At 36.7% G+C, this 19922-nt stretch overlaps 1 protein-coding gene and 1 long non-coding RNA gene across 3 annotated transcripts; one reads left to right on the top strand and one right to left on the bottom strand.

Annotated features, from left to right (window-relative positions):
- Window positions 1–11053: 11053 nt before the first annotated feature.
- On the bottom strand, window positions 11054–17080 carry LOC113591831 (cytochrome P450 2M1-like). 2 transcript variants are annotated; one of them, XM_081699867.1, is made up of 9 exons: window positions 16761–17080; window positions 16297–16459; window positions 15945–16094; window positions 14940–15100; window positions 13984–14163; window positions 13555–13696; window positions 13180–13367; window positions 12909–13050; window positions 11054–12090 (listed from the first exon to the last, which is right to left on the bottom strand). In XM_081699867.1, exons 1-9 carry the CDS (start codon window positions 16953–16955, stop codon window positions 11906–11908), a joined length of 1506 nt encoding a protein of 501 aa, XP_081555993.1. In that variant the 5' UTR covers window positions 16956–17080; the 3' UTR covers window positions 11054–11905. The 2 variants fall into 2 exon arrangements, with proteins under 2 accessions (XP_081555993.1, XP_081555994.1); XM_081699868.1 differs by having other exon boundaries at window positions 12909–13002.
- Window positions 17081–18323: 1243 nt separating this feature from the next.
- On the top strand, window positions 18324–19491 carry LOC113591830 (uncharacterized). Its single transcript, XR_014117840.1, has 3 exons — window positions 18324–18578; window positions 19138–19276; window positions 19410–19491. It is a non-coding gene; the product is annotated as an uncharacterized LOC113591830 (long non-coding RNA).
- The last annotated feature ends 431 nt before the right edge of the window (window positions 19492–19922 follow it).

Raw genomic sequence — 19922 nt, 5'->3', positions numbered from 1 at the left:
GCACGCTATCTTCATATCAGTGGAGAGAATTTTTCCTCTTCAGTTTGTATAATAAAAGTCCTATGGTGAAGTAACATCTAGTGTTTTCATATACGCCTCTGCCTCAAGTCCTATGATAGCTCTGACCTTTGTATACAGTTTAAATAGATCATGGCGCTTTCCAACTAATCTAGGGAAAATGTAATAGGCCTGTAAGGGACAAAAGACAGAAGTGTCAGTGAAAGGAACATCTTGTGCAGATAAAATTATCATTTGCCTAGTCTTCACTGTGCTTTGCATTCATCTGAGCAGCTCCAGTGATAGGTCATAATATTTATTTACATAAACCTCAGTTACAAGGTAATTCTGGAATAGCAAATGTGTAATGATTTCCAAATATAATAAAAAATAAAAGGCACAGGACAGTGTGATGAATATTTAAAAACTATGTTCAAGTCAACAGTAATTCTTCAGAGAAATTTTAGCCTTCTCAGAGCTCTTCAGGATTTTTAATATGTTTGGATAGATTAAACTGATTGTAATCCACTGTGTATTTTATTCTCTTATTTCATTTCCAGCTAAGTAGTATTGGAAATACTTATACAGAACTCAATTTGTATAAAAAAGATTGGAATTTTTGGAGTTTTATTTTAACTGTACAAAAAACTTCAAGATACTGTTTGGTTGTAACATTTCCTCAAAGTCAGGATCGAGGCATGAGAAACAAAAGAGAAAAAAAGAAACAAAGCTTCAGGACCATAGCAGATGCTAACAGGCTTGCACTGTTTCCAGCGTAACTTGTGGGGACCATCAATGCAATGTACTGTGGGGACAAGATAAGTGAGAGCAAATGAAAAAAAACAGATGTGTGCAATAATCAATAACCTAGTGATTGAGAATGCGAAAGTGGAAGGGAGCTGACAGTGGTAAGTGTGGGGAAAACAGTCCTGACCAGTGCATGCAGCAGTGCTTAAAGAACTATGAGCTCCAAATTAACTTGAACTACCAATAAAACAATAATTTAATTTTTTTAAAACGCCAATGTTGAAGTCAAAGTGTCCTCAAGCAAAGAAAATATACGGTTATGTAACTCATTACATTGCACTGCAGGAGAGAGCAACACAGTAAAATTATGGTGAGATTAGTTTTACTTGCCTAATGTGTGCCAAAGAAAAGCAGTCTACCATTAAATTTAAATTCATATTAGGTAGGTTATGGTATATTACCTGCCTAAGAGGACTACATAAGACACTGAAGTAAGCATCGGCGGTTTCCATAATTATCTTGAGGTGTGGGTCATCACATTTAAATCTGCAGCCAAAGACAAACAAGCCAATCACACTGTCTACTACTTCAGTTAACAAGTTCAAGTTCAAGTTCAAGTTCGGTTTATTCGTCACATACATAGTCATACACAGTATAACTCGCAGTGAAATGGTGGAGAGTGCTCTGTCCAAACTGAGGAAAGGAAACAGGGGTGCATAGAGAAAAATGTATATATGCAAGATAAATATATATACTCTATGTATGTAACATGTCTATGGGACCGAAAGCAGTGTCTTGGAACTAGAATTTTCTTATCCAAGTCTACTGATGAGTAGTAGAAATATTACATTTATCAGACACTTTTATCCAAAGCAACTTACAATTATGACTGAGTACAACTTGAGCAATTGAGGGTTAAGGGTCTTGCTCAGGGGCCCAACAGTGGCAGCTTGAACCAGCAACCTTCCTATTACAAAGTACCTTAAACACTGAGCTACCACTGCCCCTAAAATACTAAAACGCACCTTTCTTGTCTTCTGATGAATATAACTCAATGACAGACTGGATTACAAGTGATTTATTCCTTGTCAGTTTGATATGGCAGGACATGGGTTCATTTTCTTAGGGGAGGCCGATAATGCTGTGGATCTGGCTAGCTTGTTGCAGTTAAAGCAGCTGGTTTTAGGCAGCTTCCTTACAATTGCCGGTATATTGCCGTCTAGTGCACGTATGAGCCCGTTGGTTATGAGTGTCTGTGTATTTAAAGGCGCAGGATTGAGCATTATAAAATGCATATGCTTTATTGCTGGTAGAAGGCGATTGACAAATGTTTGCGTCTTTGCTAATAGACTTATAAAAACAGCAGTAGTACAGCGCTAAGTGATTCGGAAGGTTAATTTTTAATGTGACCCGATCCGATACTGGGGCTGGTGCAGAGTAAAGAAGCTTTTTAAGCGTTGAAGTACTTGTTTTAGGATGTAACTAGCGAGATGTTTGTGCCCTGAATGAGAGAGGAGAGCGGTGGGGAAATTAAACACAAGTTGGTTTTGTGCGCAGGGCTGAGTCACTTTTTTGTTCCCGCTAAAGGTTTTTTCTGATTATATGAGCCTCTATGATGTAGAATTTCATAGTAGAGGTTTTATTAGGTTTGGTGTGGAAATATTTTTAAAGTTTATGAATTGTATTGTGAAATGACTTATGCGTCGGCGAAGCAGTTTGCAATTGAAACTCAGAACAAGATTACACGCTTATTGTATCTGATTGTTTGTTTTTTAAATAATAATAATAATAATAAGCTTGTAGTTTTCCCTGGCACTACTGGTGTTTTTTAAAAGGCACACGGCCGCACCTGTGACATAAGCAGTGGTTGGCGGTGCTGTCGACGGCTGGGCTTTTAACGGGCGCTGGGTACATATTTGTGACTTATTTTTCCATTTTATACGCAATATTGTTTTGGCCTAATTTGTGGACGCTACCAGTTTGTAGGTGGTAATAGGCTGAGGGTGGATGGACTGCTGCTGCGACCAAAGAGGAAGAGTCATAGCGTCGTGTTGTGGAATACGACGCGGTTTTTGCCTTTTTTGAGGCGATTTGTCTATGTCTTACTCTTTATCGTAGTTCTTTCGTGTAGTTTGCTTGAATGGCAAACTCTGAGGCAGGTATATTTGTGTTTTCCCGATTCGGGTAACGCTCCACTGAAATTGGGTACATCATTGTATAGATTGTAGTGCTAAAGGAACTCTGGAAAGTTTGCGTCTGCTATGAGTCAGCACCTTTTTATATTGGCTCTTTCTCCTCATATAATGGTATTATATCTAGTCATCTGACAATTTTTAATTTGTGGAATAAAATCCAATTACATTAATCTTTAAATTGCACATTAGGAACCCCTGTCTTGCTCTCCTTGGCTAATGAATTTGTGGCCTTTTTCTAGAGGTTTTTAATTCCTTGGATGAAATTCCCAAAATGGTGTCGCCTGCTTTTTTTTTTTTTTTTTTTTTTAAATCAATTGCATCTGAACATAACTCTGCCACAGTGCCGAACGGTGTTAAATAGCAATGTATCTAAAGTAGTTTTAATGTTCACCCAACTGCAATGTTTTAAAGTTTAAATTGCAGCAATGGAAAAATGTGAAATTAGAAATAAGCAAACTGTATATTCACAGACACTGGCTTCAGATCAAGTGTTAATGCAAAATTTACATCTATATTTCAAATAAATGCAGTGGATCAAATAACATGCCCATCAAGTTACTGCAGAGGATTTTCTAATTTCTTCAGTGAGCTTGTATAGCTGGGTGAACTCTTTCCCTGTGCCAATCATAGAGTCCTTCAGGGCTTGACGTCCAGCAATCACCACAGCTGGAGTGTTGGCAAACCAGATGTTGACGACAGGGCCATCCATACTTTTTACTGAGCTGGTAAGTCATGCATACGTACGGTCACTTTAAAATAACTTATCTGAATTGCTACACTTCAGTGCACTCAAAACAGCTCACAAAACATTTTGTAAGTACACACCTAAAATCCACCACAAAATAAATATTGGCTGGTGGCTAATGTGAAACATTGGTACAGGTCATTTCATGCGCTTATGTAACTATGTCAGAGGTATTAGAGTCCTGGATTTTGTAATCACTGATAGTTATGTAATAACATTTCAATTCAATTATGTAAAAACATTTAAACTAATGATTTATTAAATCTAGCACTTGAAATTGTGGCTCAGAGTTCAATATTTTTAGTCCAGAGGTGCCAAACAGCTCTAATTCAATTAATTGCCAGGTTTAGTAGGAGTTCCCTGAGACACCATGATGGGTATCATAATCAATGCAAGGGCTACAGACAATACTCGTTTTATGTCTTTCCAAATATATCATGTGACCAAAGGAGATTAAAGTGGTTAAGGTCAAGTGTGGACTTGATAATGCAAAGGGTTCCCATATGTAGGCCTGGTGTGATCAACTGGCAGGAAGGAAAATCAAGAAGCCCTTTGGTGGAAAGCTGCCTAAATACAAGTAACTATGTAGGTGTATAAAGACTGGTGTTTGTGTAGGGGCAGGCAAGAACCTTTTGAGTTCTATGTATTATGTTCAAGAGAGAATTTTTTATGTTAGGGGATTTTTCTTCATATGCATTTTTCTGGTTGAGTTAAATAATGTGTGGTTTCTGCATCTGCACTTTTGTGTTTTGGCACCGAGAGTGAATGAGTGATAAAGAACAGTGCGGAAAAGAGGAAAGAGGCTGCTACTACCACTCTACCATTGAGAGTGTGCCGACTTTCTCCATCTCTGTATGGTATGTTGGCTGCAGAGAGGTGGAAAAGAAGAAGCTGTTGAGAATTATAAGGTCAGCAAAAAAGATAATTGGCTGTCATGTGCCTGCCCCCCCAGTTATTCAGTCTGCTCCCTTCTGGAAAGAGGTACAGGAGCATAAAAAGCAGGGCAAAATAGACTGAAGTTATTTACCTTATGCCATCAGGACTCTTAATTACATGGGACACCAAATGGAAAATTGGCATCAACTTAGCACACAACGTGCAATAACATTACCTCAAGTGCACAGAAATATATAGGACCTGTGTAATGTTCATAATCTTCATCCCAAATCGTCTTCCCTTCTCTCTATTCTGTTCTGTTCTATTCTATTCTACACCAGCAGACCTAATCAAAGCCAAATGTATAGGAGAAAGTAAAATAATAAACATTTTAATAAGTTGACCACAAAAAAAAGAAAGTGATGACTAGTGTGGCTAGGAAATAGTTTTGTGCTGGCTTGTTATTGATATACACTAAAAATGATAGAAACGCCCAGTCTTTGACTCATGGCCAAGTAAAAGATGTGTTCCCAATTGTACCCAAAGACCTATACTTTACTTCAAAATTGCATTCTTTTTTTTCAAGTTTTCTATGACAGCATTAACAAACTGCCTGCGCAAACCGTATTTCCCAGCCACACTAGTTTGATGTTTTAATTCACACAGTTCCTGCTCACCGTTTGTTCATGGATGGATTTTTGGGGAATGGATAATCTTTAATCAAACTTTAAATAATTAAATCTTAATTAGAATGTTATTTCTTGTTGTTTTCTATTTTAAAATTTGATTCGCTATTGTGGCCAAGTGTTCCTTGAATCACAATGCTAGTTGGAGCATGGTTTATATACAGCTGTAGAGTATAACGATTAAAACATATGTTCAAATACAAATATCTGTGCAATCGCACAGTTGTGATGACTTTGATTACTATCATGTAGTTTTGCGAAGCCAGTGTGCGGGAACATTTTCTTTCGATGCATTAGATTTCATTAAGATATATTTAATTAAGCTGAAGAGCACAGTTTTAGATTTTCAATTTCTGCAATAAAAGTGCGATAAACTTTCCCCCTACATCGTTTGAAAAATTGGCGACCGTAATAGAAAATGTAGGCGCTCACTTAAACCGTCAGTGTAGATTGCAGTCATTTACCCTACAGATTTTTTTCTGCAAAGATTGTAGGCTACTGCATCTATCAAAAATGTTAACAATTTATGTATACTATTCAGCTTGTCTTCCTTTGCATATATACACTGCATGGCAAATACAGTGTCTGAATTTTTCTGAATTATAATTTTATAATATTGAATTATGATACTTTTAGAAACAATTATTTACATTTGTTATGATTTACTAAAAAACAGCACTTTTTTAGTCCCAAAGGTGGATCAGTATACTGAAAAATACATGTGTGCTATTTGTGAAAATACGCCCCTATGCAATATTCGAATATCTAAAACTGAAACCAGCAGTCCCAGGCTGTGTGCTGGCTAATTGGCTAACTTACTTACGAACACTACTACAGCTATGCTGCTTACTAAAACAAAGTAACTTGCGTTTCAAACAGATTTATCAGTAAAATAGCAACCAGTTTGTTATCTTTATTAATTATTTTACTATTTTAAAGACATAATTACAAGTTGTACTGACATTTATACACCATTAGCCTGCAACTGTCATTGCTGAACCATCTATGTTGTCTGGCATTTTCAAAAATTTCCAGATGCGAGTAGCTCCTCCTTTTCCGTTTTACATTGCATTATGGGACAACAGTGTCCATTCAAACCATACTCAAAAACCGACCAGTTCTAAGTATGCATCTTGGATTTTTGATTGTACTCAAATTTAACAACTTTAACTACACTACATACTACATACTCAAAACCTAGTTCAGGGCACACCCGAAGATAGCTCTGGTCGTGTACTGGAATTTACATTTACATTTTACATTTATGGCATTTAGCTGAGGCTTTTATCCAAAGCGACTTACAATTATGACTGAGTACAACTTGAGCAATTGAGGGTTAAGGGTTTCAAGTTTCAAGTTCGGTTTATTCGTCACATACATAGTCATACACAGTATAACTCACAGTGAAATGGTGGAGAGTGCTCTGTCCAAACTGAGGAAAAGAAAACGGGTGCATAGAGAAATATAGATATTCTCTATATGTGAAATATATATATGCAAAGATAAATAAATATATATATATATATATATATATATATATATATATATATATATATATATATATATATATATATATATATATATATTCTATGTATGTACAAAATATATTAACAATTTATGTACAATATATGTATAATATGATTATATACACAATGTACAATGTATATGGTTGTGTATATACGTACACAATCTACAGAATGTACAGATCCATTTCATATAATAACATATCTACAGTTGTTGTGTAACAAGGTAATTGAATATAAATATATATATACAGATATACAGTTATGTTACATGGTGGTGGTGGTCCCCACAGTTTATCAGTTTCCCTGATTCAGGGCCCGAATGGCCTGTGGGAAGAAGCTCCTCTTCAGCCTCTCTGTCTTGGTCTTCAGGGAGCGAAAGCACCTCCCTGACCTCAACGGAGAGAAGTAGTATGTTAGTATGTTATCTGTGTATATGTTGCATACTGGAAGAAATATTTTGATTTCATACGGTATACTGATTTGGGGCCCAATCAGTACACGAATAGTATGTAGTAAGCTTATTTCGAACACAATCCTAGTGTGTCCCAAATAATTGTGGAACAAGTGCCAAGCTTGGTCGGATGTGCCAGGTGAGATGTAAATGAAGCTTGGAGGAGAGTGGTCCAGGCATGTGAAGTAATAAAATGATATTGTAATGAGAACAGTGTTTTAAGGATAAATAAATAAATAAATAACACACCTTACTTATGGAGCTAATGGTAGCAGAACTGGATAATTGTATAAATAAAGTAATAAAATATTTGGGAGTATCTTAAGGTTAAGAGACCTTTTTTGGTCTGTATGTGCAGATCACTCTGAACTGTTCCTTTGAGAAATATCGTCATTAGTACTGGGAAAAGATCATCTTTGTTACAAGACTTTGAGAAGTTCTGTCGTTAAAAAAGGTTCATTGTCTTACCAAGGACATAGTGGTGGAGGAGAAAGACTTTATTTTGCAGTCAACATCATCTTTGTTTAAAAAACGAGGCAAATCCTCCAATGGGACATAATGGTGTCAAGTTGCAACTTGCATAATTATGCATCTCAATTTACATATATTGAATTATGTATGTTTGGATATAGTGGTGGAGATTTCAAACACTTGTTCGTAAAGAAGGTGGGGTGATTACATAATCATTTCTGAAAACTGTATAAAAACATGTGTTCTTTGTGTGATTGTTAGATATATTCCAGACTATCCCTCGTTTGTATGTTATGTTGAGCTCAGAAAAAAACATGGGACCTGCTATTCTCTTCAATTCATTCTTGAGTTTGCATCTTTATTTTCTATTTGAGCATACTTAATAAAATTACTGGAATGTAGGAAAAATCTAGGAACCACACGATTCAAAGATATGACGCAAGCAGGGAAAAGGACAAGACGCAGCAGCATCCACCAAAATTCACTCATGATTTTTGACTTTATAAATAAAGTAGATATAAAGATTGTTAAAGTACTTTCTACAGGAATAGCCTTTATGTAGTTGTGTAAATATGTGAAGAGTAACAGAATGTTTCCGTTTAATGTACACGGCTAACATTCTAAATTAACGTTACATTAAAGTGTGCTATTAATATTAGGAACTGAACAGAGGTAACATGCTAAGAAGTCAACAGGTTAGCTTAACTGAAGCACAGTTAACTTCTTTTCAGGTGGGGTTATTATCATGCTAATTGATTGCTCAGATTCTAAAATCAGATTCCATCGTGTTTAAAACCCAAATAGAAACAATATGGTGGAACATTACTTCCATGTAGGTAGGTAATGGACTAATTAAGTTAGCTCTCAGATAGTTCTTTGGTTTTGTGATAGCAAGCTTAACATTACACTAATTTGCTGCCAGATTCTAATAGCCATCTCCTCCCCTATCTGCGTGCCTGACAGTGTGTTGAAGATAAATTATGAAGGCAATATGTAGATATCTAGACACTGATGTCTAACACTGTAATGAGACATTTCATTAGCTACAGATATCTAAAGGTTGCTAAATCTAGTTAGCTCGTTAATCTATCTTCTCATGTACCAACATAATGTTGACATGTGTTTACGCAGAGTATGCGGAATTATTTACAGTGAAGAAAACTGGGAGAACTTGAATGGTTTGGTCGATTGCAACACAGCTAACGAGACAAAAGATGTGCATGCAGTGTTAAAAAACAAACACTAGTTTATGCGTTGGTATTGGAGATGGCACCGATCCGAAAAAATGCTGGATCAGTTATCGGTGGAAACCAATCCGATACCATTACAAATGCAGCCTGGAAATAGCTCAGCATGTGCTAACACAGTGTATCTGATAACTGCCAGGTTAGTTTTAGCATGTCCCGTGATAACACCTGAGCTAATCTGAGCACAGTGTATACATCATTGTAGCGTTTAACTATAGGTTTCTTCACATTAACAATTAAAAACTTCAGTATTCAAATGCATATATGTCGTGAGCCCAGTAAACACAGTGAACACTCAGATGAAGCTTTCAAATCTGAAGTTTTAAAAACATATCCATATCCAACTGTCACAATAATCCATCCAGTGCTCCCTGAAGATGATCCTAAAGTTTTGTTTGAACTACCTGAGGATTTGTCTGAAGTTCTGAAGGATAAGCTTGGCCTTCTTTTTCTGAAAAGTCAGAGTTGTTTCAATGTGCTAAACAAATGCATTTATGAAACTAGGTGAACCCCAGTTTATATCCTGCTGTGCATCTGATCCAGTTTTAAGAGAACTTTCAGGAGTCACAACTGTGATTTAAATTAGGGCCTTTTTATAGATTTCATGAAAAGTCTGTGTGAATCACACTCTCTAAATTCAAGAAAGATGGGCCTTTACTCTATCACATAAAAGTAGAATATATGGAGGCACATTTTTTCTGTTGTTGAACCTATAGAGTATATTCTGGACAAGAAAGAAAACCGAACATTCCAGTATGTGCCGATATTACAGTCCTTGTGAAATGGTACTGAAGAATGTTCAAGAAAAGTTAACAGTTGCTGAAAGGATATCTAGTTCTTAATACCAGATGGAGCTCATGATGGAGCTCACAAAAAAAATGTTTTATAAATTTTTCACTGTGTATGAAGAGAGCTTATTCTGTGCATTGATGACTGAGGTGTGCATTCTGCTGGGAATATAATTCAAGATATTATTTGTTTGTTTTTATACTTATGTTTATTTTATTTGTATTTGTTATATATATATATATAAACAAATACACACACACATACACAACACATGGATACATAAACAGTCATTCTAAATCTTAGTGCAGAAGAATAACCAGATATTTATTCATCTGTACAAGTGGAATCTGATTCCAGGATATCTTCCATAATATCTCAGGACACAGTTCTGCTGTCTTCCTCCATTGAAGATCCAATATCATGCCATTCTCAGCCATGGCCAACAAAGTTTGAAATATCCACCTTCTCTTTTGATGTGGTGCTTGTGGCAGGAAAAAAAAAAGCCTACAAAAAGGATAGAACCCTCTTGAACAATCCCAGTGCTAAGCCACATCCTTGAGCAGCAAGAGGAAACAATATGTTTCTGACAAAGCTCGCTCCATGAGGACAGATATGCTAGACATAAAAGTGCACTTGTTTCAGCACGAATGATTATATCAGGCAGACAATTCCAGAAAAAAACTAGGCTTATCGGCATTTCTCTGGTGTGGTTATTCTCTACACACTTAAACACTAATTTGCTATACTTATCCACAGAAGGCTTTCTTAAACATTAAAAATATAATGCAAATGTAAATACAATATCATAAGCAACTGTGAATACAAAAGTATTAAATGTGAGAGCAATATTGTTTCTTTTGTCCATGATTTAACACCCTTATGGAAAGCAGTAATGTTTGGGATTGCATTTTCAACTCAGTTGGCAAACAATTCCAAAGTGTTGCTACTTTAACAGAGAATGCTAATTGTCCAAATGGTTTTGTGCAAACAAAACATACACACAGGACACTAACTGCAAAAGTAGCAGGTATTTCATGTTGAAAAACGAACAGAAATGGAAATCTCTCCCAAGGAACAACCAGAAAATAAAAATAAAGGAGCAACAATCCCCCTACAGAATATTCAGGAAGACACAGGACAGTTTCCTAGGAGACAAATTACCATGCTTGACAAAGAGAATCCTTTCTGAAGCTGTTATATAAGGGTGCCATCTGGTGGTGGTACACCAGCACTATAAGCCATGCTTTACACTTTCTCCCAGACTTCTGTTATTTTGTACTCCTAATACAGAGCAAATGGAGACATTCAGGCAGACTTTAATAGTTTAAGTTTATATAACAAGTTTTAATGATAGTAGTAGCACTTATTGCAATCACATTGTCATTTTATATTCTTCCTTTATCGGAGTTAAGTAATGAACGTTTTGCTCAGCTGAATTTTGTGCAAATACATTGGAAACAGTTAATGCATCTGTTAGAACAAAGTAGCTGAATATGAAACAATGTCATTTGCACAAGTATAAATTTATAATCATCAGTGTGAACTTGTTGAGGATATGATCAAATTAGACTTAGTCTGTTTTAGAAATGCATAATTAAGATGCCAGGCCAGTGTTATATTTGAATTTTTAATATTCAAATAATTTGAACTATTATTCCAATTGTTGGATCTCAGCTCATAGGTTTTCGGGTGAGGGAAATTGTGTTGGGTGCAAGAGAAATGATTCTTGTTTTTTACTAAGCACATGATCATAAAAGGCTTTTGTAACAGATATTAGGGCTTAATGAGGGCTTACAATGATAATTGAGCTTTAGCACACTGTAGCAACTGACTACAGTTCTGAGACACAAAACAATAACATGCTTTCCTGTTTTATATGTGTATATAGCAGTATGGAACACATCAGGGCTATAAATCTAGTGTTTGGACAAAATGTGCATACACAATTGAAATCCAGTAACAAGGTGAACCAGGCCACTTCAGTGTGCAGATTTTCAGATCAGATCAATAAGGCCAAGATCCATACATAACATGTACATACCTGAGAGTTAATGAGCCCAGGCATGATACACCTGATACAAATTCATAATATGAATACACCTGCTCTCATTTGAAACAAAATTGTAACCGCAGACCTAGCATGTAGCTACTGTTACTGGTGTAATTGAGTGCTGTCTATGCCCTGCGCACAGCAAAGCATTCATAGGAGAGGGGAACACGGCCAAAGCTGCAGATGAGGGGAGTGGTCTCGAGCTCCTCAGGCGCCTGGGTGGCCTTGAAGGTGAAGTGCTGGAGGAGAGAGGTGAAGAAGATGAAGAGCTCCACCCGGGCTAGAGCTTCACCCAGACAGGCCCGCTTGCCTGTGAAGCACACACACACAATTTTAACATGCATTTGTTTATTAGATGCACACTTTAACACGGGTTTATATGCATAAAGATGAACGAGGTGCAGGTGTGGTTAGAAACAAGACATTCCTCCCACTGCACGTGACGGGCCGTACCACTCGCAGGAGGCGAGCATTCCGTGACATTGGCTTTACAGTGAATGAACCAACCACTTTGCTGGTGTCAAATTAAATGAGGTACATTTAAGTCTATTGTATTTAATAGTTGTATTTAATATTGTATTCAATTTAATACTTTACATAATATAACTCTAAACATTATTTAGTGATCTGGAGTGTGGAATGGAACAAATGCAATTTCTATTGCTAGTGAATATGTGTTTAAACAAACTAGTCTTGAACTAGGCAGCAGAATGATGTGGCTTTACAGTCACCAAATTCACTCATATTTTGGAATGATTTAATGAGGTTCTATCTTCCCCCAGAATACTGTAGCTCAAGTTTTACACAGAATAATACATCTCTAGGAGGTCTTGATCTACACATTTGTGTTGTTCAAACTATCAGGTCTTTCATATGTTGGTCGGGTATGTTGGAGCAGAGAAAAAGAAACAAAAAAGTTTTGTCTATGTAAGGATTGACAGTAATTTTTAGATCACAAGCTTCGTGAATAATCCCTTTAACAGGTCAAAACTTAAAGGTAAACATTATGACATACCTATGACATGTACTGGAAATGGAAGAAAGTAAATGTGGACGCATTGTTTATAAATGTACACACTCATATGTAATGAGTTGAGTCAGTGATACACTACCTAACATTAAGCTTACCCATTCCAAACACAACAAATGCATCATTCTTCTTGAATTGTCCCTCTTCATCAAGGAAGTTGTTTGGGTCAAAATGGTCTGGGTTCTTCCATAGCTTAGGGTCAGAGAGTACAGAGGATAGCAATGGAAGAATAATTGTTCCCTGCAGAAACAACACAGTATTCTCAGCAATTAAAATGCGTAAAGTTTACCATCCAAGTAATTTACAATTTTTTTCTTTTTATGGAGCATGCAGCTAAAGTTCTGAATGCTACATAAAAAACACAAATACCTTGGGGATGAGATAGTTGTTAAACTCAGTGTCATGGAGCATTTTGTGTGGAACCGCAGTAGGTGTGAGGTCCATGCTACGCTGGATCTCATGGATAACTGCATCTGTATATGGCAAGTTCTGTCTGTCATCCAGGGAAGGCCACCGGTCTGGCCCCACCACCACATCAATCTCCTTCTGAACCCGGGCTACAGAGCATGTTACAGAGAAAATCAACAGTTTCTCTCTGCATGTTGTAAGCCATGGCATATATATTTGATTATAGGCCCAAAAATGTGATTTGCAACACACATAAAGTAGGTTAAGTCTTTTGTTGGTACATAGCTTCAATGTGATTGGTGAGACATGAAAGTTTGAAGTGATCTGATTTGTCACCTTGGACATCTGGATACTTCATCATGAGCAGCAGGCCCTGTCTGAGAGTACAGGAGGTGGTCTCAATGCCAGCACTAAACAAGTTCCAGGCTGTGCTCAACATGTTGTCAAAATTAAATTCTGTATTAGGATTGTGTTTCTCCTGCAGAAGAGCCAAAGTCACAGTAATTAACTCACAGTAACTCACATCCTGCAGCACCTATTAAACATGACCTCACTCAGGCTTTGTCATCTTTAATGAGAAATAGATCATGAGAAACTATCTATTTGAGAAAGATCCCATGGGCTTGTAGAGACACCTCCATTTTAAGATTTTATATGGTATAAAAATGATACAATCATATATTGGATGTAGGCAGTCAGTATCATGAACAAATATTCCATACCAAGACATGCATGCTATCTTCATATCAGTGGAGAGAATTTTACCTCTTCAATCTTTATAACGCAGGCCTCTAGGAAGTCCTGCGGTGGTGAAGTAAGATCTAGTGTTTTCATCCTTGCCTCTACCTCAAGTCTTAGATGAGCTCTGACCTTTTCAAGCGCTTTGAACATATCATGGAGCTGTCCAGAGAAGAGGCCAAGCAATCTAGGGAAGACGTTATAGACCTGTAAGAGAAAAAAAGACAGAAGTGTTAACAAAAAGAACATTGTGTACAGACAGAGTTAATGTTTGCCTAGTCTTAGCTGTGGTTTGCATTCATCTGAGCAGCACCAGTGATGGGTCATAATGTTTACACAAACCTCAGTTACTCAGTAATTCTGGAATAGTTAATGTGTAGTCATTTCCAAATATAACATAACATAAAAGGCACAAAACAGTGTGATGAATACTTAAAAACTATATTCAAGTCAACAGTGATTTTTCAGAGAAACGTTAGCATTCTCAGAGTTCCTTGGGATTTTTAATAGGTAGATAGATATTAAATTGATTGTATTTCATTTTATTTTTGTTCCTTTCTTTCATTTCCAGCTAAGATGTAGTGAAAGTACTCATAATATAATCAATATAAGCATAAAAAAATAATAATTTTTAAACCAAAAAAAGGTTTCATTTCTGACTGTACAAAGTACTCCTTGTGGTAAAAAAAAGCCCTGGTGAGTATATATATGAATGATTAAGAGCTATGAGCTCCAAATTTAAATCCAACCAATAACAAAAGTAATTCGATTTTTAAAAAATACAATATTGCATTGAAATTATAGTAAATAAAAAAAAGGCACCATCAAGTAATGCCTTACCTTGCACAGCTAGAGAGGGCAGAACAGTTAAACCACAATGAGATTTTTCCTTGCTTTTTACCCCCTACTCAAATTTAGTTGCCTCAGGTGAGCCATAGAAAAGCAGCATACTGTTTCATTTTATTTCAGATTACTTACATTACCTGTCCCAGAGGACTAGATAAGACATTAAAGTAAGCATCAGTGCCCTCGAGGATATTCTTGAACTGTTGATCCTCAGACTCAAATCTGTGGCCGAAGATAACAGAGGAAATCACATTGCTCACTGCTTTAGTTAATGAGTATTTGGGACTGAAAGCAGAATCTGTAGGAGGAAAAAAGGAGGATTTTTTGGGATTTGTTTGCAAACTAGATGTTTGTGTATCATCCAACTCTTCTGAAAGGCAGTAGTGATACTGAAATGGTCCTTTTAGAAAATAATACTGATACTGAGAACATTTACTGAAATGATCTAGTGTTCTAATGAATATGATTCAACAACAGAGACGACCACGCAGCATAACCTATGAGTCATTGCTTTTCAGTGTGAGAAGGCTGTTACATAAATAACACTATCTACAGTACTTTTCAAGCACACTAAACTGCAGTGTTTTACACACTAATTATTGATTAAAATGCAGCAATGCCAAAATCATGTGCTAGAAATTATAAATACCAAATAATTGCAAATTCATAAATTCCTTGATGATAACCAGCTTCAGATCAGGTGTTAATGCAAAACTGACATTTAACTTTCGAATCAAATGGTCCAGTCTAGAGTTTGAAATGTCACACCCATCATTAAGTTCCTGCAGAGGTTTCATTCTAATTTCTTCAGTGACTTTGTATAGCTGGGTGTAGCTCCATGTATTTTCATGTATTTTCCTTATACATTTTTCCATATCTCAAAAGCTCAAGCCTATGTGCTTGTTCCAAAATGGAATGTGACCTTGGGGTAAAACCCAGCACTGCTGCAGGCATGGGGGCCCACTATAAATGTACTTAATACACTGTAAATGAATTACAGCAATTACAGGCCAGACATTTAATAGTGAGTGCAGTTTTAAATAGTGTCACAGCCCACACAAGACTGCTTGGAGTTTATCTTTAAAAATGACACAAAGTCAGAAGAGGTTTAAGCACATAACAGATAGCAAAGGGGGCAATACCTGCAAATGTGCTGAATGTTTGAACCAAACACTGGGCTTCCTCCTTCACCTTGTCCTCAATGCTCCTTCGACCCATTCCAAAATGCTTCAGTGTTGCAAGACAGAACCTGCGAAGCTGCTTCCACCTGTTTCCATTACTCACCAGAACACCTGCAAAACAGAAATCATCCATTCTGACTTCCATGCCTGTGACACCAAACTCTATGGAACTGCCAAACTTTATTCAAGATTAATTTGAAAATCAACTTGGTAAAGCTTGATAAACAACACTTGTTATTCATACAGCATTGTGTTTTAGTCCTAAACAAGAAAGTCCACTGATGTTTGTCTACTCTGATTTATTAGACCTTACCATATCCATTGGTGGAATTCATTAAAAGTGGGTAGTTCAATCTGCCACTGAACTCTTCCGCCATGCCAATCATAGAGTCCTTCAGGGCTTGATATCCAGCAATCACCACAGCAGGAGTGTTGGCAAACCAGATGGTGAAGACAGGGCCATACTTTCTACTTAGCTGTTTAGTCATGCATAAATATGGACACTTTAAAATTACTTTTGTTCTGAATTGGTACACTTCATTTTACTCAAAACAGCTCACAAAACAACATTTCTTAAGTGTACACCTCCTAAAATTGATTAACCATAAAATGGATATTGGCTGTTGGCTAATGTGAAACATTGGTGATCCACTGGCACCTGAACCCTCTAAACTATTATTTAAAAGAAAAAATCTGAAACAGTAGCCAATATGTCAATCCCCAGAGTCCAGATTGCATAAGAACAGATTTAAATCATTAGTGTGATATCTTACCAACCTCTAGGTAATATTTATATGGCTCCTTTGTATAAACCTGATGAAAATTTCCAACTACTGGTGCAGGAGTCGGACCTGGAGGGAGCCTTCCATAAATACTCTGGATTCCTTTACCAGTATGCTTCCATATTAGAAATAAAACAGATGCCACAACTACTGATAGAAGGTTTGCCTGTAAAATTAGCAATAGATCCATTTATGTAAAAATCGTGAAAAATTGTTCAGGCAGAAAACATAAATGAAATCTTGAAGTAGGTTATTCTGTAGTCTAATTTGCTACTTGGGTGTTTCTCAGCAGCTAGTGTAAGAGACAACACAAGTATTTCCAGTATACTGCATGTATTTATACTCTAATATTTAGTGACGTATAAGGGTAGAAGAAAAACTAGCTAGAAGCATTTTTCAGAGAACTCATGGTTCACAAGTAGGTAATGTATTAATATTTAAACAATTTTAAATACAGTAAGTTTCCTTTGACCCCAGATTTAACTAAGTTACTCTCACGGGACGCTCCCCCCCATGAGTCATGTGGTAAGGCCCTCCGTGTGCAAGGTGGGTTCACACATGTAGGGAGCCAAACCCCCATGAAGGCATGCACCTGTACGGGGTTACGTGTTAATGTGTCTGTCTATTTAAACCCCCGTCAGTGTGTGCCTCACCGCTGGTTATTGTTTGTCTGCCTGTTAGTGTCTGAAGTTGTATATTTGTATTCAGGTTTGTCTAGCCTATGTTCATCATTTACACAAGTGTCTTCATGTTTGCCATAACTGTTACATGTGAGTGCCATCATTGTCAGCAGCCAGAGTTCTTAATAGAACTAGAAAATTTGATCACATCATTCCTATCTTAGCTACTTTACAATGGCTCCCAGTAAAATTTCGTGTTGATTATAAAATGCTTCTAATGACCTACAAAGCGCTGAATGGTCTTGTCCCACAATACCTTAGAGAACGTCTAGTGCATTACAATCCACCACATCTGTTTAGATCAAAAGGTGCAGGCTCTAGTACCAAGAATAAGAAAATTGACCGCAGGGGGCAGAGCCTTTTCCTATAAAGATGCCATACTATGGAATAACCTTCCAGTAAAAGTTCAATACTCAGACACAGTGTCAATATTTAAGGCTAGGCTGAAAACAAACAAACATTGCCTAATGCCTTAGAGGTGCTGGGAGGTCAATGGCAACATGGCATATTGGTGGATCATCCGAACTCCAATCCTCCTGGCTATTTTAGTGAGTCTTGGTGATTAATGGTGAAAATATCAGTGGACTCATATGTAAAACATTTTTAGGTGTTTGGACTTAATACTAGTAACACCTTAAAGTAAATCACAGCATGGTATTTTCCAGTATGTCTCAGTACTTCAAAACTCTAAATTTCACTTGAGGCTGCAGCAGTTGCAGATGAGATCTTAGCATAAGTTAAGTGTTAAGTTGAAAGCTAGTTAGCATGGTTTGATTATTATGTTAGAACCTTCTTGTGTTACTTTTTTGGAATGTCTTTTTGTAATTGTGTAATCGTTTATTCCATGATTTCTTTCTGGCTGTGTGAAACTGCTCACTTATGCCCTAAGTTGCCCAGCTGAACATCAAGATTAATATGATGAATATTGCTATTATAGCCTGCTACTATAATTTATTATAATCATGTCACAAATTTGTATATTCATATCTATGCTATATTTAATGAGATTTTGCATTCTGATTGTGTGATACATGCTAAGAGCAGGTAAACTTTTTCATATTCATGAGGATTATTCAGATCCTCATCTCCAAGTTAAAAGTACACCAAATGAGATACACAGACTATAAATTCAGGTAAGGCTGTGCAAATATAAATCCAACTAACTGGGCTACATTCAGGATTAATACATTTGACTGACTAACTTTTGTATATTTGACATTTGACATTCTTCAGGAACTCCAGACACTCATGCTCTGTGCAGTGATTTGCTTCAAACATCTTTCTCTATCCATATTTTTATATTGTTAATATCGTTAATAATAATTCAAATGTATTCACATGATTAGGACTTCCTGTACAAACCTTCAAGGTTTCCTTAGGCAAAAGTAATATTCTTATCTTCTGATATTAAATGTTGCCTTTATTTATAGCAGGGTCTTTAGGAGTTTGTATCTAAGCCAAATCCTGTGGGAGATTTCAGATGTCTCATTTTAAGTGGTGACATTATTGTAAAACGTAAATTTAGAAACATCTTCCATTCAAAATATGTGCCCAAGTGCCCGCCAAAAATGGAAAGAAATCAGATTTCAAGTCACTGTTCTTCTTGTTATTTAGTAATTATGAAAATAATAGTACAATGAGGATAAATCATTCTTAAGCTTTGAATTAATTTAAATGCATGTTGATCTTTAGGCTGGCCAAGTCTACCTTGACACTCATCCCTCTGCTGGGAATTCATGAGGTGGTGTTTGCTGTGGGGACGGAGGAACAGACAGAGGGTATACTACGCAGCATCATCCTTTTCTTTCATCTGTTTTTCAGCTCCTTTCAGGTACAGATGATATCTTTACCAAGACAAGAAAGCCCTTCCATTACATGGTGCAAATCATGATATGCTCTCTTGAAGAAAACTGATTAACTTCTGATACATTTAAGAGATTATTCCCATCTGTGTTCCTCTGCAGGGTTTTCTGGTGGCTATTTTATACTGTTTTGTGAACAAAGAGGTAAGAGCCACCAAAAGAACTTCCAAAAGAGTTGGTAAATATACATGCCACCTGTTCCTTCAAGATCAAATGCTCTCCTATCAACTTTGTTTTATGATATTTAAATGTATTTATGTCTGAAGACTAAGCGTTTGAAGACACACATTGATGTTACATGTCCATTTGCTATTGTCTTACGTGAGAGGATATTCCAAAATTAATGAATTCTAATACATTAGATAATACAGCACCATGATGTAATGCATCTCTGAAATAATCACATGCTCAGTATGTGTGTGCGCGCGCATGTGTATGTGCATACCTACTTATACCCACTATGACCCACAGGCCTAGAGTTTTTAAATGGACCTCTGCCTATCCCAGGTACAGTCAGAGATCAAGAAAAAGTGGCAGCGGTGGAAGCTGGGAATTAGCGTTCTGGATGATCGCAACACAGGCAGCCACACTGCACAGGGATTTAAGTGCTCACAG

Source organism: Electrophorus electricus, chromosome 17 (assembly GCF_041902795.1).
Source record: "Electrophorus electricus isolate QZ-2024a chromosome 17, ASM4190279v1, whole genome shotgun sequence".
Classification (NCBI taxonomy): Eukaryota; Metazoa; Chordata; class Actinopteri; order Gymnotiformes; family Gymnotidae; genus Electrophorus; species Electrophorus electricus.
This window is presented reverse-complemented; position numbering and strand designations above follow the sequence as displayed.

Excerpts from the sequence above, each read along its gene's own strand:
- LOC113591831 (XM_081699867.1), bottom strand. The coding sequence starts at position 16,955 with ATGGATCTATTGCTAATTTTACAGGCAAACCTTCTATCAGTAGTTGTG. Across the intron at positions 14,164-14,939 it reads TATCTAGTCCTCTGGGACAG|GTCTATAACGTCTTCCCTAG; the intron begins GTAATGTAAGTA and ends TTTCTCTTACAG. Across the intron at positions 13,697-13,983 it reads GCGTTATAAAGATTGAAGAG|GAGAAACACAATCCTAATAC; the intron begins GTAAAATTCTCT and ends GCTCTTCTGCAG.